Raw genomic sequence first — 27,045 nt, 5'->3', positions numbered from 1 at the left:
GACCCGGGTTCGAATCCACCGTGAGACACCAATGTGTCCCTGAGCAAGACACTTAAAACCCCTAGTTGCTCCAGAGGCGTGCGACCTCTGACATATATATACAGGTCCTTCTAAAAAAATTAGCATATTGTGATAAAGTTCATTATTTTCCATAATGTAATGATAAAAATTTAACTTTCATATATTTTAGATTCATTGCACACCAACTGAACTATTTCAGGTCTTTTATTGTTTTAATACTAATGATTTTGGCATACAGCTCATGAAAACCCAGAATTCCTATCTCAAAAAATTAGCATATCATGAAAAGGTTCTCTAAACAAGCTATTTACCTAATCATCTGAATCAACTAATTAACTCTAAACACCTGCAAAAGATTCCTGAGGCTTTTAAAAACTCCCAGCCTGGTTCATTACTCAAAACCGCAATCATGAGTAAGACTGCTGACCAGAAGGCCATCATTGACACCCTCAAGCGAGAGGGTAAAACACAGAAAAAAATTTCTGAACGAATAGGCTGTTCCCAGAGTGCTGTATCAAGGCAGCTCAGTGGGAAGGAAAAAGTGTGGCAAAAAATGCTGCACAACGAGAAGAGGTGACCGGACCCTGAGGAAGATTGTGGAGATGGACCGATTCCAGACCTTGGGGGACCTGCAGAAGCAGTGGACTGAGTCTGGAGTAGAAACATCCAGAGCCACCGTCCACAGGCGTGTGCAGGAAATGGGCAACAGGTGCCGCATTCCCCAGGTCAAGCCACTTTTGAACCAGAAACAGCGGCAGAAGCGCCTGACCTGGGCTACAGAGAAGCACCACTGGACTTTTGGACAAATTTTGCATGTCATTCGGAAATCAAGGTGCCAGAGTCTGGAGGAAGACTGGGGAGAAGGAAATGCCAAAATGCCTGAAGTCCAGTGTAAAGTACGCACAGTCAGTGATGGTCTGGGGTGCCATGTCAGCTGCTGGTGTTGGTCCACTGTGTTTTATCAAGGGCAGGGTCAATGCGGCTAGCTATCAGGAGATTTTGGAGCACTTCATGCTTCCATCTGCTGAAAAGCTTTATGGAGATGAAGATTTCGTTTTTCAGCACGACCTGGCACCTGCTCACAGTGCCAAAACCACTGGTAAATGGTTTACTGACCATGGTATTACTGTGCTCAATTGGCCTGCCAACTCTCCTGACCTGAACCCCATAGAGAATCTGTGGGATATTGTGAAGAGAAAGTTGAGAGATGCAAGACCCAACACTCTGGATGAGCTTAAGGCCACAATCGAAGCATCCTGGCCCTCCATAACACCTTAGCAGTGCCACAGGCTGATTGCCTCCATGCCACGCCGCATTGAAGCAGTCATTTCTGCAAAAGGATTCCCGACCAAGTATTGAGTGCATAACTAAACATAATTATTTGAAGGTTGACTTTTTTGTATTAAAAACACTTTTCTTTTATTGGTCGGATGAAATATGCTAATTTTTTGAGACAGGCATTTTGGGTTTTCATGAGCTGTATGCCAAAATCATCAGTATTAAAACAATAAAAGACCTGAAATATTTCAGTTGGTGTGCAATGAATCTAAAATATATGAAAGTTTAATTTTTATCATTACATTATGGAAAATAATGAACTTTATCACAATATGCAAATTTTTTGAGAAGGACCTGTATAGCAATTGTAAGTCGCTTTGGATAAAAGCGTCAGCTAAATGAATAAATTTAATAAATTTAATCTGAGGGTATTCCAGAGAAAGTGGAATGAGCCCAGGAGAGAAGGACCATACAAAGCGTTGAGAGCTACTCCAACAGCAGTCCAAGTGGAGGGAAGCACAACCTGGTATCATCTTAACCTCTGTAAACCATTGAGTTCCAACGGGAAAGGCAGAAAGAAAGGAAAACAGACAACCAGACAATGCAGGAGAAAGCAATGAGAAAAAACCAGAGACACATGATCAAGTGCAAACTGACGAGAGCTCAAAAAAAGATCCACAAAGAGTTTCTTTCCTCCTGTCAGACGAACTGGAGAGGACAGATAATAAGTCTGACAATATATCTGAAGACCATCCTATGCCTAATGCATCTAATAATGCAAACCCAAACTCAAACAATAGAAAGCAACCTGACTTCCCTTCAATTGATTTTTCAACCTTTGAACAAAAATGACAATGATATCAACTCTACAGAAACAATGATAATCAAAACTCGTAGAAACACTGATTATGATGTTCAAGATGATGAAGACATTAGTCAAATTGATGCATTATGGGATACAGCCCAAACTATGAGAAACATCTGGTCAGACTTTCAAAAGACTTTCTCTATACCGTAAGTAGGGGGCCCATTCCCTCTAGGGAGGAATCTAATTGTAAGCATAAGGAAAATTATGACTATTTGGAATGCCCAGTATACTTTATATAAGGAGATACCACATAACATCTATTTGCAAGGAACTTGGCTTTACACACTCGACTTTATTGAAAATCTGATAATATAATGCATTAAGCATTGAAAATATATGCATGTTCACTTTGGTCTCTTTAAAATATTCAATATTTCTTACACTCCTTATTTACGTAATATATAATTTGCAAAATGATAAATTACTATGACCCGATGACTTACCTCCAGTGTTGTGCCAGTTCATACTTAAAAAGAGCTAGCTCAAAGTTCAGTTCACACAGATGATAATGAACTAGTTCATGTTCATAGTTCTTTTTTTTTTTTAATGAACTAAGTTCACATATCTAAAAACGAACTAGTTCACGTTCATTTGTTAAATTCAACTCATAAATGGGGGGAAAAAAAATAACATTATAATATTTTAACAAATATGAAACACGCTTTTTTTAATGGCTACAACAGTATAGTATGCCTACATAGCCTACTCTCTATTTGTACAAATTTCTGCACATTAATTTAATTCTGAATTTTGCACACACAAGTTGAAAGGCATTTGTTCAAATCAAGTTCGTGGATAATTGTGCGTGCATTTATTAGCGTAATCATTATGATACTAAAATCCTAACAAATAGGCTATGCTATGTACAAAAAGTCAGATGAGCCCATAATATGAACGGTTAAGCATTTTCCTCCCATAGAAAACCATTATAAGAACGCTTAATGTGGCTTAATGCAGATTAGAATATCCCCTTATTATGTCGAAATAACGAGATATCGATACTAGGCTACTGTGTCCACCGTGGTCTCCTTTTTGATCAGCGGAAAAATTTTTTGCTTGTTTGGGATCTGACTGTCCAGCGTATTTGAAAAAGTTAAGCAAACTTTCCTGTCTTTTTTACATTTTTCCCCTGCATGAAACTACCGAGGCTAACAGCAATCTCAACTAGTACAACAAGCGCGCAAGTCATATGTCACAAACATTGAACACTACACAAACAGTATTTTTTTTTTCATTTAGGCTATTAATTTTAGTGACACAGGAGGTGCCGGATCCAATGTCGGAGTTGACAGAACATGTTCCGGCTCAAATTAAGCCCTGGTAAAACCTGACTTTTCAAATGAGCGTGAACGTGAACTGCGCGTGCTGTTCATTCCTGCCAGAGTGAGCGCCGCTCTCGTTCACGTTCATTGTATGAAAAGTGATTCGTTCAGTTAAGTGTTCGGCGAAAATATGAACGCGTTCAGTGAATGTCGTTCATTGAACGCGTTCATGCACAACACTGCTTACCTCATAGTATTTGGTAATACTCTGTAATTCTTTCTTTCCATCTTTAGAATGTGTCTGTACTGAATCTGTTGTTCCTCTCTTTTGAGTTGGTTTATTGTCTCTATCGCCAGGGTCAGACACTTTATCTAGTTTGGGTGCAGTTTCCTTCCTCTCTTCTTCACCAATGAATGCAGTAGTGGTAGACACAGGAGGTGTTGTAGCTGTAGCAGGCTGTGTAAAAGTTTTTATATCGCTTGCTGGTCTGGCTATGGGGGAAGAGAAACCACTCTGTTGAGAAACAATAGGTTTCTGCTGTGGTGACATTGTCTGAAGCCCTTGCAGCCGCTTGCTGGAAAGTTGTTGATGCCGAGGTGAACCTGTTGGTTGATGGCTGGGTGAAGAAGGTAGAATTGGAATAGGGTCAAGTCCACCAGACATCAATCTCTCAGTCTGACAGTTCAGACAGAGCCATTCTTTCTTCTGCAAAACAACAGAGAAGTTCAAGTTCAATACACAGATATCATAAAATTGGAATGTGTGCATATATATATATATAATAGTAACAAATTTAAAAAATGAATTAAAAAACTAAGAACAATGTTGCTAACAACATATTGAGTGAATACATGAATGAATAAATTATTCAGTGAATGTTTTTTGAAAACAGTTTAGGTAATTAACTGCATTAAAGTCACAATGAATCAGGTATGAATAAAAAAAATCTTCCACATTGTGTTCTGTATTGTACATTCGAGTTTAACAGATTATCAAAAAGAAAGAAAGAAAGAAAGAAAGAAAGAACATGGGGACTTGGTTTTATCCACTGGCACACATTTTGAGATACACTCAAAAATAAATGCTAGTTTGCAGTCAAGGCAGGCTTTAAGCAAACCAAATGACTGGAGAAGTCTGGCAGATATCATTGGCTAAAAGACTTTACAGAATGAGTTATCCTAATCAAACTCTATATATGGACTATATGTGGGTGAATCATTCACAAGGTCTATAACATACTCTAACTCTAACCTCAGAACAACTTGATGATGTAACAGAAACTATGGACTCTCTCTTTTCTAGCACTTTAAATACAGTTGCTCCTTTACGCTTAAGGAAGGTTAAGGAAACCAGTATGACAGCATGGTATAATGAGCATACTCACACCCTAAATAGAGCAGCCCGAAAAATGGAGCGCAGCTGGAGGAAAACAAAACTAGAGGTATTTCGTATTGCTTGGCGGGAAAGTAACCTATCCTACAGAAAAGCATTAAAAACTGCTAGATCCGATTACTTTTCTTCTCTTTTAGAAGAAAACAAACATAACCCCAGGTATTTTTTCAATACAGTGGCTAAATTAATGAAAAATAAAGCCTCAACAAGTGTTGACATTTCCCAACACCACAGTAGTAATGACTTTATGAACTACTTTACTTCTAAAATCGATACTATTAGAGATAAAATTGCAACCATTCAGCCTTCAGCTACAGTATCACATCAGACACCCCTGAGGAACAGTCCCACTCATTCTCTACTATAGGAGAGGAAGAATTGTATAAACTTGTTAAATCATCTAAACCACCAACATGTATGTTAGACCCTATACCATCTAAGCTCCTAAAAGAGGTGCTTCCAGAAGTCATAGATCCTCTTCTGACTATTAATAATTCCTCACTGTCATTAGGATAAGTCCCAAAACCTTCAAACTGGCTGTTATTAAGCCTCTCATCAAAAAACCACAACTTGAACCCAAAGAACTAGTTAATTATAGACTGATCTCAAATCTCTCTTTTCTGTCCAAGATACTAGAAAAGGTGGTATTCTCACAATTATATTCCTTCTTAGAGAAAAATGGTATATATGAGGATTTCCAGTCAGGATTTAGACCGTATCATAGTACTGAGACTGCTCTCCTTAGAGTTACAAATGATCTGCTCTTATCATCTGATCGTGGGTGTATCTCTCTATTAGTTTTATTGGATCTTAGTGCTGCGTTTGACACAATTGACCATAACATTATTTTACATAGACTTGAACACTTTGTTGGCATTAATGAAAGTGCATTAGCATGGTTTAAATCGTACTTATATGACCGCCATCAGTTCGTAGCAGTGAATGAAGATGTATCATATTGATCACAAGTGCAGTATGGAGTACCTCAAGGCTCAGTACTAGGGCCGCTACTCTTCATGCTTTATATGTTACCCTTGGGAGATATCATCAGTAAACATGATGTTAGCTTTCACTGTTATGCTGATGATACTCAGCTCTATATTTCTTCGCGGCCCGGTGAAACACACCAATTTGAAAAACTAATGGAATGCATAGTCGACATAAAAAACTGGATGATGAGTAATTTGTTACTGCTAAATTCTGAAAAAAACAGAGGTGTTAATTATAGGACCTAAAAACTCTGCTTGTAATAACCTAGAACACTGTCTAAGACTTGATGGTTGCTCTGTCAATTGTTCGTCATCAGTTAGGAACCTAGGTGAGCTATTTGATCGCAATCTTTCCTTAGAAAGCCACGTTTCTAGCATTTGTAAAACTGCATTTTTCCATCTCAAAAATATATCTAAATTATGGCCTATGCTCTCAATGTCAAATGAAGAAATGTTAATCCATGCATTTATGACCTCAAGGTTAGATTATTGTAATGCTTTATTGTGTGGTTGTTGTGCACGCTTAGTAAACAAACTAAAGCTAATCCAAAATGCAGCAGCAAGAGTTCTTACTAGAACCAGGAAGTATGACCAAATTAGCCCGGTCCCGTCAACACTGCACTGGCTCCCTATCAAACATCGTATAGATTTTAAAATATTGCTTATTACTTATAAAGCCCTGAATGGTGTAGCACCTCAGTATTTGAATGAGCTCCTTTTACATTATAATCCTCTACGTCCGCTACTGTCAGGAGAAAGCAGGCTGGATTCAGGTGCGGGTAAACTCAAGGCTTTATTCACAAAGCGGAGACAGAGAAGAAAGAGTCACGTTCCACAGGTTTCACTCGCAGTAACAGGATGAACAGCAGATGAGTCACGTTTCACAGGTTTCACTCGCAGTGACAGGATGAACAGCAGATGAGTCACATTTCACAGGTTTCACTCGCAGTGACAGGATGAACAGCAGATGAGTCACGTTTCACAGGTTTCACTCGCAGTGACAGGATGAACAGCTGAAGCTACTAGGAGCTCTGGGCTTGTAAGAACTAGAGCAGAGAAATAAGCCAAACACACTGGAGCCTGAGGACAAGACACAACAGGGTGAGTACAAAGAGCTACTAGATGATCGGAGCTATTGGAACGAATAACAACAGTCTGACAATAGACAGAGAAACACAGGGAATAATAAAGGGGAAAAAATTAGAAGGACATAGAGAACATTTGGCGAGCAATTATGGTTAACAACGGGGAACAAGGGAGGCGGGGAAAACACAAACAGGCAGACGTGGTGAGCTGTCAAACCATCCCAACACACACACACACTCACACACACACACACCCACACCAAAAAGACAGGTGATTAGCCTCGAGACCCGACAGTACCCCCCCTCCCAGGAGCGTCACCTGGCGCTCTAGGAAGGGGCCTACCTCGATGCCGCCGGAAGTCCTCAAGGATGAAAACCAGATGACAGACTAGCAGAGGCCCCAATCTGTCTAAAAAATTCCCTCCAGAACCGGGAGACGAACTGGGGACCCCTATCAGAAACCACATCCACCGGTAACCCGTGGAGACGGAAGACGTGATCCACCACCAGTTGGGCGGTCTCCCGGGCGGAGGGTAGCTTGGGCAGGGGAATAAAATGAACCGCTTTGGAAAAGCGATCCACCACCGTGAGAATTACAGTGTTTCCCTTCGACGGAGGAAGCCCAGAGACGAAATCAAGGGCAATGTGTGACCAAGGACGGGAAGGGATAGGGAGAGGATGCAGTAGACCATCAGGAGGGCGATTGACAGGCTTACTTTGGGCACATGTGGGGCAGGCCAACACAAACTGTCTAACATCTGCGGCCATAGTAGGCCACCAAAAACGGATGGCAGACAACGTTCTCCGAATACCTGGATGGCAGACTAACCTGGATGAGTGACCCCACTCAAGGACCTCAGAGCGCAGCGCTGCCGGCACCAGCAACCTGCCCGCCGGACACTCTCCCGGCACCTGCACCCCTCGACCGGCCTCCTCAACTCGCTGCTCGATACCCCACGAAAGAGCCCCGACCACCACCCCCTCAGGAAGGATGGCCTCAGCCGCAAACTCCCCCCCCGGAGCACTGAACAGGCGAGAGAGGGCATCAGGCTTGGTGTTCCTTGATCCCGGCCAGTACGAGAGGGTGAAATTGAATCTGGCAAAGAAGAGCGCCCAGCGGGCCTGACGCGAGCTCAGCCTCTTGGCCGAACGGATGTATTCTAGGTTCTTGTGATCCGTCCAGACCAAGAAGGGCTGCGCTGACCCCTCCAACCAATGACGCCACTCACCCAAGGCCAATCGTACCGCCAGCAGCTCTCTGTTGCCGATGTCATAGTTACGTTCTGCAAGGCTGAGACGACGAGAGAAGAATGCACAAGGATGAACCTTCCCATCATGGAGGGAACGCTGAGATAGAACTGCGCCAACCCCAACGTCAGAAGCATCAACCTCGACAATGAACTGGGCCTCCGGATCTGGAACCATCAGAATAGGTGCAGAGACAAAACGGGACTTTAAAATGTCAAAGGCTACCTGCGCTTCCCGGTTCCACCTGAAAGACACCTTAGTGGAGGTTAAGGCTGTCAGCGGTGCAGCGATCTGACCAAAATTCCGGATGTAACGCCGGTAGAAGTTGGCAAAACCCAGGAAACGCTGCAGAGCCTTCCGGGAGTCAGGGACCGGCCACTGGGCAACAGCTTCAATCTTAGCGGGATCAGGCTTGATCCCCTCCGTAGAAATAATATGGCCAAGGAACGTAACAGACTCAGCGTGGAATTCGCACTTCTCCGCCTTGACAAACAACTGGTTCTCTAGTAACCGCTGGAGAACCCGTCTGACATGCTGGGTGTGTAATTGGAGAGAAGAAGAAAAAATCAAAATATCATCCAAATACACAAAGACAAATTGATTAATCATGTCACCCAACATGCTGTTGACGAGTCCCTGGAAAACGGCTGGAGCATTGGTCAGACCAAACGGAAGAACCAAGTACTCGTAGTGTCCCGAAGGGGTGTTAAATGCCGTCTTCCACTCATCCCCCTCCCGAATGCGCACCAAGTAGTAGGCGTTGCGCAGGTCTAACTTGGTGAAGACCCGAGCTCCCTGTAATAATTCAAAAGCAGAAGACATTAAAGGTAGGGGGTACCTGTTCTTGATAGTAATGTCATTCAAACCTCTGTAATCAATACAAGGGCGCAGGGAGCCGTCCTTCTTCTGAACAAAGAAAAACCCTGCACCAGCGGGAGAGGAGGAATGGCGGATGAGCCCAGCCTGAAGTGACTCACATATGTACTTGTCCATGGCCTCTCTCTCTGGACCTGAAAGGGAATATAAACGACCCTTAGGCGGAGAAGAGCCCGGGAGGAGATCAATGGCACAGTCGTAGGGGCGATGCGGAGGTAGCGAGGTGGCCCGGGCCTTACTGAAGACCGCCCGAAGATCATGGTACTCCGCCGGAACACCAGTCAGGTCAGAGGGATCCTCCTGAGGAACACAAGACACAGAGACAGGACAAAAAGCAGCACCCAAACATGACACGTGACAAGACTGACTCCAGGCTAAAACAGAATTATAGACCCAATCAATGTGGGGATTGTGCTTGTGCAACCATGGGTGTCCCAGAACTAAAGGAGCCTTAGGGGAATCAATAATAAACAGTTCAATCCGCTCATGATGACTGCCAGCAATATGGAGGTCTATCTTGGGAGTGACGTGGGTGATGGTGGTAAGGGGACGGCCAGCTAATGACCATGCTGAAACGGGGCTAGCCAAAGGAACAAGCGGGATCTTCCAACGTTGAGCAGAGGCAGCATCAAGGAAGTTCCCCTCATCCCCTGAGTCCACAAGGGCGAGTCCAGTGTGTGAATGACTCTGGAAGGAGAGTTGGAACGGCAGCTTAGTGCGTGTTGCAGGAGAGCTTGAGCTGAGAACCATGCCCACCAGGACGCTCCGCCTCACTGGTGGACCCTGGCCCTTTAATGGGCACTGAAGGGCGAAGTGGCCTCCCTTGCCGCAGTATAGACACGCCCCCGACAACAGACGCTCCTGCTTCTGCCGTGGTGTAAGCCGTAGACGACCCAACTGCATGGGCTCCTCCTCCGAGGGCTGTCGGCTGGCTAAACTGGCTGAAGAGGACTCTAGGTGGCGCCACGGGGCGGGTGTTTGCCGTTGTTTGCGGCGCCGGCTGAGACGACCCTCAATGCGGAGCGCGAGACTAATGAGCCTATCCAATTCCCGCGGGAGCTCTATGGCCGCGAGTTCATCCGAAATGGCGAAATCTAACCCCTCAAAAAAACGAGCGCGCAGCGCGCTCTCATTCCAGCCGCATGCCGCAGCTAAAGTCTGGAACTGGATAGCATAGTCAGTCACGGAGCTCCTCCCCTGAGACAGTCGTGATAACTGGGCCGCCGCCTCGTCACCCTGAGCAGAGCGATCAAACAATTTGACCATCTCTTGACTGAAAACCGCGAAAGTGGCACAACAGGGAGCCCGCGATCTCCAAACGGCGATTCCCCATTCGCGGGCACGGCCCGAGAGGAGTGTAAGGACGTAAGCCACCTTGGTCTCTTCATTAGCGTAACGCCGGGGCTGCAGAGAAAACACCAGCGAGCATTGGGAGAGAAACACTTGACAGGCGTTAGGATCGCCATCGTAGACCGGCGGATTGTTGGCATGGGGTTCGGACTCGTGTGACATACCGGTGTGAGAAACGGGACCCCGGCTCGTTGCCTCTTGCTGAAGATCGTCCACCCGTGTGAGGAGTTCGGAGACTCGGGCACTGAGAACTTCCACATCCAGCGCGGTGGTGTTGAGCTGAGTGGCATGCTGCCCGATCAACACTCCCTGTTGAGCGAGAGCCGCGCGAAGCGGACCAGATCCCGCTGAATCCATAATATGGTCAGACTGTTCTGTCAGGAGAAAGCAGGCTGGATTCAGGTGCGGGTAAACTCAAGGCGTTATTCACAAAGCGGAGACAGAGAAGAAAGAGTCACATTCCACAGGTTTCACTCGCAGTAACAGGATGAACAGCAGATGAGTCACGTTTCACAGGTTTCACTCGCAGTGACAGGATGAACAGCAGATGAGTCACATTTCACAGGTTTCACTCGCAGTGACAGGATGAACAGCAGATGAGTCACGTTTCACAGGTTTCACTCGCAGTGACAGGATGAACAGCTGAAGCTACTAGGAGCTCTGGGCTTGTAAGAACTAGAGCAGAGAAATAAGCCAAACACACTGGAGCCTGAGGACAAGACACGACAGGGTGAGTACAAAGAGCTGCTAGATGATCGGAGCTATTGGAACGAATAACAACAGTCTGACAATAGACAGAGAAACACAGGGAATAATAAAGGGGAAAAAATTAGAAGGACATAGAGAACAGGTGGCGAGCAATTATGGTTAACAACGGGGAACAAGGGAGGCGGGGAAAACACAAACAGGCAGACGTGGTGAGCTGTCAAACCATCCCAACACACACACACACTCACACACACACACCCCCACACCAAAAAGACAGGTGATTAGCCCCGAGACCCGACACGCTACGTTCTCAAAACTCAGGCAATTTGATAATACCTAGAATATCAAATTCAACTGCGGGCGGCAGATCCTTTTCCTATTTGGCGCCTAAACTCTGGAATAACCTACCTAACATTGTTCAGGAGGCAGACACACTCTTGCACTTTAAATCTAGATTAAAGACCCATTTCTTTAACCTGGCTAACACATAACATACTAATATGCTTTTAATATCCAAATCCATAAAAGGATTTTTAGGCTGCATTAATTAGGTCACCGTTAATTAGAACACTTCCCATAACACCCTATGTACTTGCTACATGATTCGAAGAATGGCATCTACGCTAATATTTGTCTGTTTCCCTCTTATTCCGAGGTCACCGTAGCCACCAGATCCAGTCTGTATACAGATCAGAGGGTCACTGCAGTCACCCAGATCCGGTACGTATCCAGACCAGATGGTGGATCAGCACCTAGAAAGGACCTCTACTGCCCTGAAAGACAGCGCAGACCAGGACAACTAGAGCCCCAGATACAGATCCCCTGTAAAGACCTTGTCTCAGAGCACCACCAGGACAAGACCACAGGAAACAGATGATTCTTCTGCACAATCTGACTTTGCTGCAGCCTGGAATTGAACTACTGGTTTCGTCTGGTCAGAGGAGAACTGGCCCCCCAACTGAGCCTGGTTTCTCCCAAGGTTCTTTTCTCCATTCTGTCACCGATGGCGTTTCGGTTCCTTGCCGCTATCGCCTCTGGCTTGCTTAGTTGGGGACACATATTTCCAGTGATATCGTTGATTTGATTGCACAGTTTCTATTTAAACTGAACTGAGCTGGATGAAGCGGAAGCGGCCCCGGATAAGCGGAAGAAGATGGATGGATGGATGGATGAGCTGGATGATGACATCACTGAATTCAATGATGAACTGCCTTTAACTGAAAAATTAGTGTTTACTATTGTCATTTTGCATTATTTACACACTATTTTCCTAATAAATGTTGTATAGTTGCTTTGACACAATCTGTATTGTTATAAGTGCTACAAAAATAAAGGTCACTTGACATGACATCACATAGGAAGATTTGGTGGGATCTCTAACTTGTAGAACCTCTTTCTGTATCATCAAAACACAAGGAAGTATTACACAAGTGCAATTAAATATATTTTATTAACAAAAGATAGACAAGAGTAATCAACAACTACCAAATGAAAAACATATATGATATAGGAATAAAGCGCATAAGATGCATAACATGCAAGTGGTTATGATGAGTATTGCTATGTCATAGCTACATTATCTAGAATGATAAACTGTTTAAAAGAAATAAGATGAAGAATCTTATTATGCATCAAACAAATAAGGGAAATATTTTTTGTTATCAACTGCAATCAGCAATATAATATCTCATGTTATTAAGAAAATCATATACTGATAATATACAACAGTGCCAAGGTCTCTGGAAGAGGTTTGGATAAGTGATACTGTAGTTACGTTCTCTGTAGTTGAGTAAGCAGTCTGTTGTCGGTGACTTCACCCCCTGATTGTGCTGGTAACAGTGCAGTGGGGAAAGGAGCAGGAATCCGTTTCAACAGCCTTGAACACGAAGCACTGAAGGATGTTGATCTCCTGGAGCATCAAAGGGTCCTAAAATCAGGAATACAAAGATGTGGCCCTGGAGTAGGTGCAGAAGGTCCTTAGCCTGGAACACGCAAGCAAAGGTACCTTGGAGTGAAGGTAGGTTTGTTTGCCGAAGATAAACCTTGTTGTAGATGTCTGTGTGTCTTCGGCCTCTCTGGGCTAGAGACTCAAAATTTGGTCAATTTGCTTAGTCACTCCAGGATGGAGATTTAGGACATGCTGCATCTGTTGTGGTTTCATTCGATGAAGACTCTGAATAAAGTCTGAACTTAGATTATCTATTTCCCTGGGAGGCTGGAGGCTCAGAACATGGTTGTATCTGTTGCTGCCTCGAAGCTAGAGACTCAGGACTTGGTATCCATTATTGCCTCTTCCTTCACAGGCCAGAGGTTCAGAACGTTGGGTGATCTGTTGCATGTTGATCTGCTGCTATTGTCTCCCCAATGCAGGGCTCAGACTCAGAACTTCGATGTTTCTGTTAGTGTCTCTCCCTTTTGGGACTCAGACTCAGAACAGTGTATCTGTTAATGTCTTTTCCATTGCAGTACTCAGACTCAAAACAAGGAGTGTTTTTTGGGAATGTACCTTTATCTCTTTCCGATGTGGAGGAGATTGCAATCTGCCACTTCTCCATTACCATACTGTGATACGCTGTTTCCATCAGAGCGTGGGACACGGTGTGGCCCACCTTTCTTTCATCCTGTGGAATTAATTTGCATAGTCCAAACACAAAGTTAGAAAAGTGTCACTAATGTTTTACCAGTGCATTTCTCACTTTCCAAACCACAACCAGAATACATTTGGCAGTGTTACGAACAGTGTTTGGAATAACGGCGTTTAAAAGAACGGCGTTAGGTAACGACGTTATTTTTTCAGTAACAGGGTAATCTAACTAATTACTTTTCCCGTCGTTACAACGCCGTTAACGTTACTGAACGTTAAATGCGGTGCGTTACTATGCATTGATTTAATATGCAATCTGAACGCACCCCTGGCTCACACAGCGAGTGAGCAGGTGGGTTAATAACGAGATAAGCGATTATGATTGGCTAAGGCAGAGTCATGTGTTTCATGGTAGCCAATCAGAGCCAGTGTTTTTACACACACGCGCCAGCGGCGCCAAACACACACAGTCACACACACGCAACAGCTACACAGAGATTCGCAGCAGCAGGAGAAATGGCGAGTCAGGAGCAATCCGATGAAAAGTTGGCATTTTCAAGGTGGAGATATAAGCACTACTTCAAATTCATTGTAGTCAAAGGCAAGAACGTGCATGTAATGTGTGACACACGCATCTACAAAGCTAGTGGCCAAAAACACTTTTCTTACAAAGAGTGCAGGATAAAACTCTTGCTGTCTGTTGACGTGCAATAAATCTCGAAAGTTATGTACGAACACCTGTCTGTTCTACTTATTTCAACTGACTTGTGAAAACTGCTAACTTGTGAAAACTAGTGCATGAATTATGCACTATAATGCACCTTATAATGCATAGTATTATCTCATGAATATTTGTAACCACAGTTTTAATACATTATAACACTTACCTCATTCACTGCTACACCTTATGCATTAAAACATGACAAACCTAATATTGCAATGCATTTTAACTTTGGTTATAATTATTTATAAAAAAAGATATGATGCATTACAGCACACATCCTAAATACCTTTATAATGCATTAAATGTAAAGGCTTAAGTAAAGTGTTAATAAAAATTACTATGAAAAGATACAACAATTGTACAACCAAATACAACCAGAACAGTGTTCTGTCAACACTGCACTGGCTCCCTATTAAACATTATATAGAATTTAAAATCTTGCTTATTACTAATAAAGCCCTGAATGGTTTAGCACCTCAGTATTTCAACAAGCTCTTATTGCTATATAGTCCTCCACATCCGCTGCGTTCTCAAAACTCTGGTAATTTGATAATATCTAGAATATCAAAATCAACTGCAGGAGGCAGACCCTTTTAATATTTAGTGCCCAAACTCTGGAATAACCTTCCTAATATTATTCAGGAGGCAGACACACTGTCAATTTAAATCTAGATTAAAGACCCATCTCTTTAACCTGTCTTACACATAACACACTAACACATTTCTAATATTCAAATCCGTTAGGATTTTTAGGCTGCATTAATTAGGAGAAGTGGAACCAGGAACGCTTCCCATAACACACAATGTACTCGTTACATCATTAGAAGAATGGCATCTATGCAGTCACCCGGATCCAGTACATGTCCAGCCCAGATGGTGGATCAGCACCTCTACAACCCTGAGAGACAGCGCAGACCAGGACACCTAGATGAGCCCCAGAGACAGATCCACAGTCAAGACCTTGTCTCTTAGATGGCCACCGGAACAAGACCACAGGAAACAGATGATTCTTCTGCACAATCTGACTTTGCTGCAGCCTGGAATTGAACTGCTGGTTTCGTCTGGTCAGAGGACAACTGGCCCCCAAACTGAGCCTGGTTTCTCCCAAGGTTTTTTCTCCATTCTGTCACCGATCGAGTTTTGGTTCCTTGCCGCTGTGGCCTCTGGCTTGCTTAGTTGGTGTCACTTCATTAACAGGGATATTGTTGAGATGACATCACTGAATTCAATGATGAACTGCCTTTAACTGTCATTTTGCATTATTGACACACTGTTTTCCTAATGAATGTTGTTCAGTTGCTTTGATGCAATGTATTTTGTTTAAAGCGCTATATAAATAAAGTTGACTTGACTTACGCATACTGCTAGGTCTGATAACTACATCCTTTCACTTCCTCATATGGACACATGATAGGTCATCTAGATAAACTGCTTATTGCCGGGCTCTCTTACATCATAAAACAAGAACATGACACATGCATTATCAATAGCAGCTTATAAAACTGCAGCGCTTTGGAAAGTGCTTCAAAATCAGAGAACAACAGCCATGCATAAGTCTGGGCCTCTCTCTGTGAACACAGAACGCATCACCTACAGTATGATTCACACCATGCACATTACTGCCAGCAGAAAATGAAAAGCTTATTTTTTGTCCATTTTTTTTGAGGTGGAAGGAATTCGGTTGGCACTTAGAATTAAAAAATAAATAAATAAAGAATCAAAACCTATTTTGTCTCATCAAAATGGAAAAAAAAGGATTTAAGTGAGATTTAAGAGAGGAAATAGGTTATTCTCAGAGGGAAGAAAAAAAAATAATAGTCCATTACATTCAGTTTATGATTAAGATCTGTGCAGCTCCTTACCTCCACCAGATGGGGTGTGGGATTGAAACCACATAGATTGCACACCTCTGTATGACACTGGGTGCAAGACCTGTAGTTTGGTGGTTCTGTTGTCCCAACATTGAATGCAGTCTTGCATAGTGGGCAGGTAACATCTGGTTTCTGACTAACTGGGTGAGGTGGAGGCTGCTTTTGTGGTGATTGCTGCTGCTGCTGCTGCTGCTGCTGTGTTGTTTGATGATGTGCCGGTGACTGCTGTTGTTTCGACCCTCTTTGATGGTGCACTGGTGACTGCTGCGGCAGAGGCTGTTTTTGGAGAGGGGCTCCAGGACCTTTGGGGAATGTCACTCCACCTGGGCCTGTTTTGGCAGTGCTGGGTAGCCCTGCTGCAGTTTTAGCACTAGCTCCAGCATTAGCATCACTAAAGATCACCTTTGTCCCCTGGGCACTCTGGGTACGGGCAGGCGAGGGGTGCGGTGAAGATCCAGGAAGAGGATCAACAGAAATAAGGGTGCTTGCCTGATTTAGAAGAGATGCCCCAAAACCAAACAGTTTAGTTAAACCATCTTGAGGAGCCTCGTGGGATGGTGGGTGATGAGCCGGGGAGCTTCCAGCACTTCGGGTCTTATCGGGTTGACCCCCAAACCGTACTGAAGTGCTGCGCCCCAGATCAGACTGTGATTGTGCCTTTGCTAAGCCAGGTAAAGGCACTGCCCCTGGATGAGGAATCCGGCCTGTTTGGGCCACCCTTTCGGGACTTTTTGTTCCCAATACCTCACCTAGTTGTCTCTGGGTATCCTTGGCCCCTGACTGGAAACCTGACTGTGTATATCCTGCTTGTGGTTGTTCTTTTTGTGTCTGTAGACCAGTTTGTGGCCCACTGTGAAGTCCAGTCTGGTATGGTCCAGTAGGACCCTTTTGTCTCTGGAAAGCTTGGGTTTGAGTCTGAGGCTGAATTTTCGTCTGTGTCTGGTTTTGGGTTTGAAGCTGCAGCGTGGGTTGAACTGAGGGTTGGGTCTTGGGTATGGGGTCAGCCTTAGGTTGATGAGAAGGAGAATGTATCTGTTGCTGACTCTTGGAACGTGGTGTTGTCATGTCCATTCCCAAAGCCCGCTGCATCTGGCAGTTTAAACAGAGCCACTCCTCGACCTGTTGAGAAAAAAGACATTAGCGCATTACTCAGCAACATATATACACTCAGTAAAAAAACTTGGTATCATTTTTTATTTCTAAATTTGTTTTTTGAAAAATAAAATTGACCAAGGACACATTAAATGTCTATGAATTACAGTGAATACACAATGTTAAAATTTACTATTTCAATTTCAAATAAATACAACATTTTTCACTACCTTCTCACTGTGCAAACTTTTTGCCTAATAGAAGTGAATTTAGTAGGATATTCAGAAGTTTTCAATCCATATTTCAAACAAAATACAGACTTTTCTCTCATTTCCGGTATCTGTCGTATGTGGACACTGTTCCGAGCAGATGGCATAGGTCATAGGCATTGCGTGATTAGTGACGGACACGGAGAGAGAACAAGTCAAAACGCTGGTCATGAATTAGAAGTACAATCTAAGGATTTGTAAAGAAAAATGTCAAAGGATTTCAATGTAAGCCGAGAGGAGACTAATTTTCCTTCGCTAAAGTAAGGAAACTTCCTTTGCTCCTCTAATCAAACTAGCATTTCTCAGAGGCGCGCATGATGCATACATCATTTGTCATCTACTCGGAACGCCTTCCACATATGACAGATACTGGAGGTGAGAGAAAAGTGTTTATTACATTTGAAATATGGATATTTTTCTTACAAAAACGCATGGATTTGCTACAGGAGGCTTTTATTTATGCCCCAAAGCCTTGTGAGGCACATTTTATTATGGATGCGTGCACTTTATTAACGTCTCTTGTAGAGCCCGACCGATATATCGGCCGGCCGATATAAGCTAATTGCATTTAAATCGGCATCGGCATTTATAACGGCCGATGAAACATGAGAAACAGAGTCTCATGCTTCACTCATGTTATGAGTGTTGCATAGTGTGCCCACCAGAGGGAGCTCTGCAGCTCCAGAGTTAACAACAGCGCCAGAAGTCCACTACAGAAGAAAGCGATCAACTGTTTTGACGGTGAGTCTGTCGTTCGTCATGTGAAATGATTGTAGATTTAGTTCATACCCTGTGTATAAAAACTGTGTGGTAGTTCTAGCTAACGGTCCTATCATTATTACTTCTAAATATTCTGTAACATCACTTACAGCCGCTAATTCATTGCTATATTAGATTAGCCACAAAGCTAATACCATGTTTATCAGTGGAAGAGCGCGAACGTTAATAGGAGGTCAAACTATAACGTTAGCGTTTAACTTATTCTTATTCTATTGCGGTGTGTTTCCCACATAATGACCGCGTAATTGGGCCTTTCACACAGTACGCGGTATGCACGGCGCTTGCCGCTGGGCTCAGCGTTGCCCTTCAGATACAACGCGATTTGCGCTTCCCCGCGCTATGGCGTAGGCGAAGTTTTAAAAACGTTTAGCGGGAGCTCTTTCATAGTCTGTTCCTCCTCCTTTCGGTCAGCAGCAAACATGTATCTGTCCCGTTGTAAGAAGCGAGCGATAGCGCTAGTCCTGCTGATGAGAATTAAGAGAGAAGCAAGGAAGAAGAGGCTACCCTCAGGTCCAGAGAACAATTTGGTGAATTCAGGCTGGTTACGTTACTCTAACGCTAATAGCTTCCTTTTTTAGCAGGCCCCTTAAATGCTTGCTATTAACTTGTTTGAAGGTGGTTCTTCTCAAAATTGACAGCGGTGTGTTCATGACAATAACGTTAACCATTCAACTTCGAATTGATTCCGTAATCTTCCGGTAATAGTAGGCAAGACGATGTTTTGATTCAGACTGCACAAAGAGAAGAGGAGAAGATATACGGGTCTGTTGTGAATGTGTCTGTGAGAGCAAATATAGTGTAGTTACAGTAACTACAGTAGGTGCGTCAGAAATGATTAAACCAGAGGGGACATGTAAATAAATGTGAGCTGAACAAGCGCTTTTTTTTTTTTTTTTTACATATTTTTTCAAAGCAGCTTTACAGACATAACAGGAAAATGTTGAAATAATATTGTTAAATATAAGTAGGTAATACCTATTGCTTGACAAATAAAAAAAGTATATATATTTCTCCTTTTTGCCTATGTAGGAGATCCCAGTTTATTATTATTATAATTCTAATGATGACATGAGTAATGATACATGGTGATATTATTAATACACATGCTTATTCTTTCTCCGTCTCTCTTTCTGCCTACAGATGGCTGAAAAAGGTGAATGCTGTAGCAGCAAAGTGGGACTACTTCTGCAAATACTTTAACTTTAGTATTATAATTTATTTACAGTAAACACACAGACTGTTAAAACCAGCTTCAACTGGAAGAAAGTAAAAGTGTTAAATGTTTAAAACCAGACTGTTTTTTGATCATTAAAAAATATATACTTTTGATGTGCAATTGTTTAGTCATTGAGACTGTAATCTAAGGCTTTTTTTTTTTAACATAGTCCATTCTGGAAAATGGTTTATACAGCCCACATACATAGAACAGGCAGATATTTTGCTATTGAATGTTGTGTAAATGCAGTTTATAGGAAATGGGTCTAATATCCAGATTATTTTTTAAATCAAAATATCGGCTTATAAATCGGCTCTTTTCGAGTTAATATCGGCATCGGCATCGGCCCCCAAAAATCCATATCGGTCGGGCTCTAGTCTCTTGGACTGTTGAACAAAAAACCCTACCGACTGCAATGATAGAGCTTAGAAGTGCCAGTACATTTTTGAATATAACTCCAGTTGGATTTGTCTGAAATAAGAAAGTCATATACACCTTGGATGCCTTGAGGTTGAGTAAAACACAGGCTAATTAAAATATTTGGGTGAACTAACCTTTTAAGTTCTTTTGCATCTTGTAAATTCTCATTTAAGGAGGTTTGTGACTCTCTCTGTTTGATACAGCTGATCAATTCAACAACTTGGCTGAATCAAAAGGATTTGAGCAAATTGACTTTATTGGACTTAATTTGATCACTGTGCAGTTGTCTGTGTGAGGAATTGTAAAACTCCTAGATCTTCAATGTGGTTTATTAATATAAGGGTTTTTAAGCATTTTAATGAACAAGCTTTTTTACGTGATATTTATTTCAGTGGTTTGGGTGTTGTTTCATGTATACCAGATGTTAATTTGGCCTGGGACTATTTCAGATCAACATTTTTATCCATCTGTGATAAACACTCCAGTTAAACAATTTAGAATAATTGGTAAAGATAATCCTTGGTTCAGTGATACCGTTTCTACTCTTATAAAACAGATAAATCTTCCATGGGCCAAGGCAAAGAAATCAAATAATTCTACGGATTGGATTTCTTATAGAGCATTATGAAACAAGTGCAAAAAGATAATTAAAAGTGCAAAGTGTGATTATTATTTGTCTATGATAAATGGAAATCTAAATAATCCTGTAAACTTTTGGAAACTAGTCAAGTCTGCTCTAGTAACTAAATTGGTATCTAATTTCCCAAATAATTTAAACGTTAATCACACAGAGGTTCAGGGCCGATACGTTATTGCAGATATTTTTAATAATTATTTTATATCAGTTGGCTCAACCTCCGAGTCTACTTAACTCGGGTGTTCATACTTCTACAGAAACGGTTGAGTTTGCTCAAAACTGCACTTCATATTCATTTAATATTATTCCCATTACCACTGCACAAGTTCATAAAGCACTAGAGTATTAAGATACTAAAAAGTCACCAGGAAATGACAAAACTGATCCTTAATTTCTACGATTGGCAGCTGATCTTGTAGCTGAACCTATAGCCACTATATTTAAAGGGTTGGTTCACCCAAAAATGAAAATCATTTCATTAATAACTCACCCTCATGTCGTTCCAAACCAGTAAGACCTCAGTTAATCCTCGGAACACAGTTTAAGATATTTTAGATTTAGTCCGAGAGCTCTCAGTCCCTCCATTGAAACTGTGTGAACGGTATATTTTGAAGCATCGAAAATACATTTTGGTCATATTCAATGCTGAATAAAGCATTTTTGCTATTTTTAGACCAAAATGTATTTCCGATGCTTCAAAATATTCTAACTGACCCTCTGATGTCACATGGACTACTTTGATGATGTTTTTCTTACCTTTCTGGACATGGACAGTATACCGTTCACACAGTTTCAATGGAGGGACTGAGAGTTCTCGGACTAAATCTAAAATATCTTAAACTGTGTTCCGAAGATGAACGGAGGTCTTACGGGTTTGAAACGACATGAGGGTGAGTTATTAATGACATAATTTTTGGGTGAACTAACGCTTTAATTTAAGTCTCACCTCCAACGAAATACCAAAAACATGGAAATCAGCAATGGCCATTCCATTTTTTAAAGGGGGGAGATTTTGCAAACCCAAATAACTATCGCCCTATTTCTAAATTGGCATTCTTATCAAAAATATTTGAATCACTTATAAACGATGAATACATTTTTTTTTTTTATAATGATAAGGATAATCAGTCAGGGTTCAGAATGGGAAATAACACCATTACTGCAGCTACATTAGTCTCAAATGATATTAGATAACTTCTCTAGATAGTAAAAAGTCCTGTGCCACTTTTTTTTACTGATCTGTCCAAAGCTTTTGATCACTTGATCACAAATTAATGTTACAGAGGGCCCTATTTTAACGATCTGAAACGCAAGTGTCAAAGCGCGAAGCGCAAGTAACCTTGTGGGAGGGTCTCGGCGCTGTTGCTATTTTCCCGGCGGGATAAATGGCTCTTGCGCCCGTCGCAAATTTAAAATGGGTTGGTCTGAAGTAGCTTCATTATTCATAGGTGTGGTTTGGGCGTAACGTGAAATAAACCAATCAGAGCGTCATCCAACATTCCCTTAAAAAGATGGTGCGCAAGTTCCATTGTGGATTGCTATTATTATGGCGTATTTACCAGGCGCACGCCAGGAGCGGTTCACAGCCGAGGAGACTGATGTTCTTGTAAGAGCAGTGAAAGACAGAGAAGTTGTGTTGTATGGGGATGGGAGAATTACAATTAGCCTGAATAATTTGTAAGATAGATTTATGCCTATTTTTCACATCTTCGTGGCACACCACAATGATTTCCGTCATCGCATGTGTTAATATTTTTTTTATTGTAACAATTTATGATTTGCAAAAATAACTGTTGCATCTGTGTAGATTACATGAGCAAATTGTATGCGCGTTGTGCACGCTATACATTGTGGTCAAGCATGCTCCCTTAAAATAGCATAATGAACAACGCGCAACGCGCCACTGACTTTAGACTAGTTTTTTTCTGGTCAGTGGCGCAATTGTTTAATGGAACAGCAAAATAGCACCAGGGATTGTTTGCGCCGGAACACGCCTCCTTTTTTGCGCTGAACTGCCCAGGGAGCGCAAGTTCATTCACTAGTTTAGCGACGTGCTTCTGTGTAGGGAAAAGCGCGCTTTGCGCGGGTGCAAAATAGGAATGACACATGCGTCAGTGTACAAAGCCAATTGCGCTGGGTGCAAGATAGGGCCCAGAGACATTAATTTCAGAATGCATTCAGTGTGTGTCTGTTGAAAATTACAATTCACCTTTTCTTCATGTAAATACTGGAGTTCCTCAATGATATGTTTTAGCTACTTTGTTATTTTCTGTTTATATTAATGATTTAGGTCATGGAATAGACTCAGCTAAAATACATTTGTATGCGGATGATACAATTATTTATATGGAAGCATGTTTTTTTAAAACAAGCTTTACAGCAACTGCAGGATGCTTTTCCAATTATGCTGCGCTCATTGTTGCAGTTAAAATTGGTTTTAAACTCAAATAAGACAAAGTATATGATTTTTAGTCACAGTCGCACTACGGTAACAGATTTGACAAATACAACCTTGAATGGTTCACTTATAGAAAGAGTTAATTCTTATAAATATCTGGGTATTAGGATGGATGAAAGATTAGCTTTTAATATACATATTGTATCCCTTATAAGGCCCGAAAGAAATTAGTAGAGAGTACATTTTTATCAATAATTGATTATGGTGATCATTTATAAATGCATGCAGGTACTTCTTTACTTAGAAACTTAGATTCTGTTTATCATGCAGCATTACGTTTTGTCACTGGTGCAGAGTCAAGGATGCATCGTTGTATTGCGTATGAATCATTAGGTTGGTTATCTTTACATCAAAGGAGAAAGTTACATATGTACTTATTTATCATTTATCAAATTACCATCTTATATTTCTAATTTTTTAACTTTCCATATAAATAGTCGTTGCGTTAGATCAGGTTCCTGTATTCGGTTAATAGTTCTAAGGGTATTGTCACAATTTGGTAAATGTGCTTTCTCTGTTTATGCTCCTAGAGCCTGGAATGAATTGCAAAATTTAATTAATCTTGACACACTTCCAACATTGAGTATTTTTAAAGGACTTTTGTATAATTCTTTAAATTATTCTTGTAATTGCTTCTTGATCTGATTTTATTAATGAATTGTGATTGTGTAATTACTGGTACTGTCTCTGTGATTCTTTTTGTATGAAACTTTATGTGCTGCCGTCTTGACCAGGTCTCACTGGAAGAAGAGAAAGCAATATCTCAATGTGATTTCCTGGAATAATAAAGGATAAAGTGATAAAGTGATAAAGGAATAATAATTAAAATATATATATTTTAGTGTCAATGACAATGATTTGATTGAAAAACATAATAAAGGAGGATGCCACAGAAAACACACATGCTAAACTAAAAGATTATAAGAAGATAATCTTGATAAACTAAAGCCAGGCTCACACTACAGGAGTTTTAAAATCATAACCAATTTTGAAATCTGGTTGGAGTACACACATGAGGAGAATCTTTGCAGATTATCTTCCCTCAAATATTAAACATGCACACACTACAAGATTTGAACATCGTGGTACATCACACACTGCAAGATATTATTAAGATTATCTTGCCAGAGGGAGCGCCTCACGTGATCTCACGCAGCAGATCGTCACAGATTTTTTTATTTATTTTTCTTAAGCATGCTAGCTTTGTGGATTCACCCGGTGCATTCATACTGAGGCGATTTCACTCAAGTGCTTCTCTTTCTCCTTACAGTTTTGATGCGTTTTTGCCATATTATACAGGCAGTTGTGTTACTACAAAATGTCAAGAAACAGTTTCCTCTATCTCCACTATCCAACGGAGCCGCACATCAGCTGTTTTGAAGTTTTGCGCATTGGCTGTGAAAGTACGGACATAATCATTTTGAAGTTTTGCTTATTGGCTGTGAAAGTACGGACGTAGCTATATAGCCATCATCATCCCGATTTAATCTTAAATATCAAACATGTTTGATAATAATCGGGGATTTTTGTGCGAGATTCGATCGGTGAACACATTACCAGATAATCCGCGCCGAACATCGGGACAGATCGAGGTGCTCGACAAGATTTTTGCTCCGATTCTCGGGAGGGGGAAATCGGGGCTAAATCAGGCTAAAATTCCTGTAGTCTGAGCCAGGCTTAAAACACTAATAAACAAGTATTTACTAAGAATCCCATTTATTTAAAATTCTTACCCCTGCAAGGTGTGGGTTGGGGTTGAAGCCGCACTGGTTGCATACTGTAGTGTGGCACTGTGTACACTTGTTAAAGTTTGGTGACCCATCAAAATTTGTCAACTCTGTAGTATTGCAAACTGGACATAGCTTACTGCTAGGCATCGGTGCAATCTGGGGAACTGAGTATGGCGAAGTTGGTGCACTGGTTCTATCGGGAGAAACTGATGGTGAGCGGCCTATTCGACCACTACTGCTGCTGAAGTCCACTTGGAGGTTGCGTCTTGAGGCATGTTGTCCAGGGCTTTGGGTGGGTCCCATGCCCCCTGATGAAGCTTCAATTTGAGAATGATGTGAAGTAGTAGTCTGGGAATGTCTAGGTCCATCATGGACTGGCTTTTTGTAAGGGTTTCCACTTGCTTGAATGCCACCCATGCCAAAGTCACCACCTTGCCCTCGATCACTACCGCTTCCATAGCCTAGTTTTGGGCTTGATGGTGGGCCTCCCCCTCCAGACAGCCTGAATAAAGCAAAAAGAGCAGGAGAGAATGAGAATATCTGATTATTATTTGGCACAACCTTTACCTTTTTAACTAGCCTGCTCTTAACTTGAAACTGATTTAAAGGGGTCATATGACGCTGCTAATAAGAACATTATTTTGTGTATTTGGTGCAATGAAATCCATTTATGCAGTTTAACATTTAAAAAACACATAATTTTCCACATAATGTACATTATTGCTCCTCTATGCCCCACTTTTCTGAAACACGTCGATTTTTACAAAGCTCATCAATCTGAAAAGTGAGGTGTACGCTGATTGGCCAGCTATCCAGTGCATTGTGATTGGGCAATTACCTCAAGCTTGTGACGGAAATGTTACGCCCTTTGCCATACTGTGATGCCGTGTGTCCCATCACGACGAGACAAAACAATTAAGCCCACTGCATTCGAGGCATTTGTAGCATCCAGTGGAGACATAATTACTAATTATATTGACTTACACTGTGTTCACTGTGCTGCTGACGTATGACGCTGCTCACGTGTTTTTTGGTGCACTCAATAACAAAGATAATACAGGATCATACGTCAGCAGCATCGTGAACACAGTGTAAGTCATTATAATATAACACTATACTGTCAAAAAGCACTGCCGTTTGGATGAGACATTAAACTGATGTCCTGACTCTCTGTGGTCATTAAAAATCCCTCGGTGTGACCTCGGCATCCTGGCCATATTTGCCCACTGTCCTCTGACCATTATGGCCTCCTAACAATCCCTATATCTGCTCATTGCCTTCATCCCTCTGTGTTCTCTCCACCAATAAGCTGGTGTGTGGTGGGCGTTCTAAAGCAATATGGCTGCCGTTGCCTCATCCAGGTGGATGCTGCACACTGATGCCCACATAGCAAATGTCTTCTGGCCCAGATCCGGGCACAATGACTTTTCCCTCAGCCCAAGTAACGCAAAGAATGATGGCCCGGAAGTGGCCCAGAACTGGATTAAAGACTCGGGCCACACATGGGCCATAACCGGCCCAAATCTCAGCCAGTTAATCAGCCTTAGCTGGCCCTGATCTGGGCCAAAACAGGTTTTATTATTGGTGCCAATTCTCAGCCTTAAGTAAACCAGAATCCCCAAATCTGAGCCACACCTGAGCCTTATATAGCCCAGACCCAATTATATATATATATTAACTGAAATTATTTTATGCATTCTTGCGCAATATTAATTTCTTTCCCCCAAAAGCATCCAAATGCATTATCTTAGCTGATTTTTTTGTTGTTGTTAAATTGACAAACCAAATTTCTGCATATCCAAATTTTACAGTACCATTATAAAAATATGCTATCTGCCATCAGCCATGATTGTATTTTTATGGTGGTGTATGCCATGTAAAATAAAAGTTTTTTTTTTACGTCCCATTTATCTAAAAAGTAAAATGGATGATTAGTAAAAAGAATGAGTTCACCTTTCAGTTACCAGGTTACAAGATTTGCATGTCTGATGTGTTTTAATCAAGTCAGAACACATGCAGATTACTGCAATCAGAGTTCATCTACAGTCAATAAACATATTCCCTCCATTAGTTGCTCTTTTCTCAACAATCAAGCCTAAAATCTAACATAGAATCATGACATTTAACCGTCACCAGCTTTTCAAAGTTTGCAAATGTCTTCTGGCCCAGATCCGGGCCACACAATG

The 27,045-nt window shown here is 41.8% G+C and overlaps 1 protein-coding gene and 1 long non-coding RNA gene across 6 annotated transcripts in view; one reads left to right on the top strand and one right to left on the bottom strand.

Moving 5' to 3' along the window:
* Positions 1–27,045, top strand: part of LOC132097345 (uncharacterized) — a 433,761-nt gene that overhangs the window by 177,893 nt on the left and 228,823 nt on the right. The gene's annotated exons all lie outside the window — the stretch shown is intronic.
* The window catches only part of LOC132097340 (protein bassoon-like), a 133,501-nt gene that overhangs the window by 62,781 nt on the left and 43,675 nt on the right, over positions 1–27,045 (bottom strand). For all 5 annotated transcript variants that reach the window (XM_059502980.1, XM_059502981.1, XM_059502984.1 and 2 more), the window contains exons 2-4: positions 24,863–25,361; positions 16,249–17,376; positions 3,677–4,135 (exon numbers count right to left, since the gene is read on the bottom strand). In XM_059502980.1, coding sequence (XP_059358963.1) covers positions 3,677–4,135; positions 16,249–17,376; positions 24,863–25,361 — 2,086 coding nt within the window. The remainder of the gene's footprint in view (positions 1–3,676; positions 4,136–16,248; positions 17,377–24,862; positions 25,362–27,045) is intronic.

Source organism: Carassius carassius, chromosome 21 (genome assembly GCF_963082965.1).
Source record: "Carassius carassius chromosome 21, fCarCar2.1, whole genome shotgun sequence".
Taxonomy (NCBI): Eukaryota; Metazoa; Chordata; class Actinopteri; order Cypriniformes; family Cyprinidae; genus Carassius; species Carassius carassius.
The sequence above is the reverse complement of the archived record's forward strand: the minus strand, read 5'-3'. Positions and strand labels throughout refer to the sequence as shown.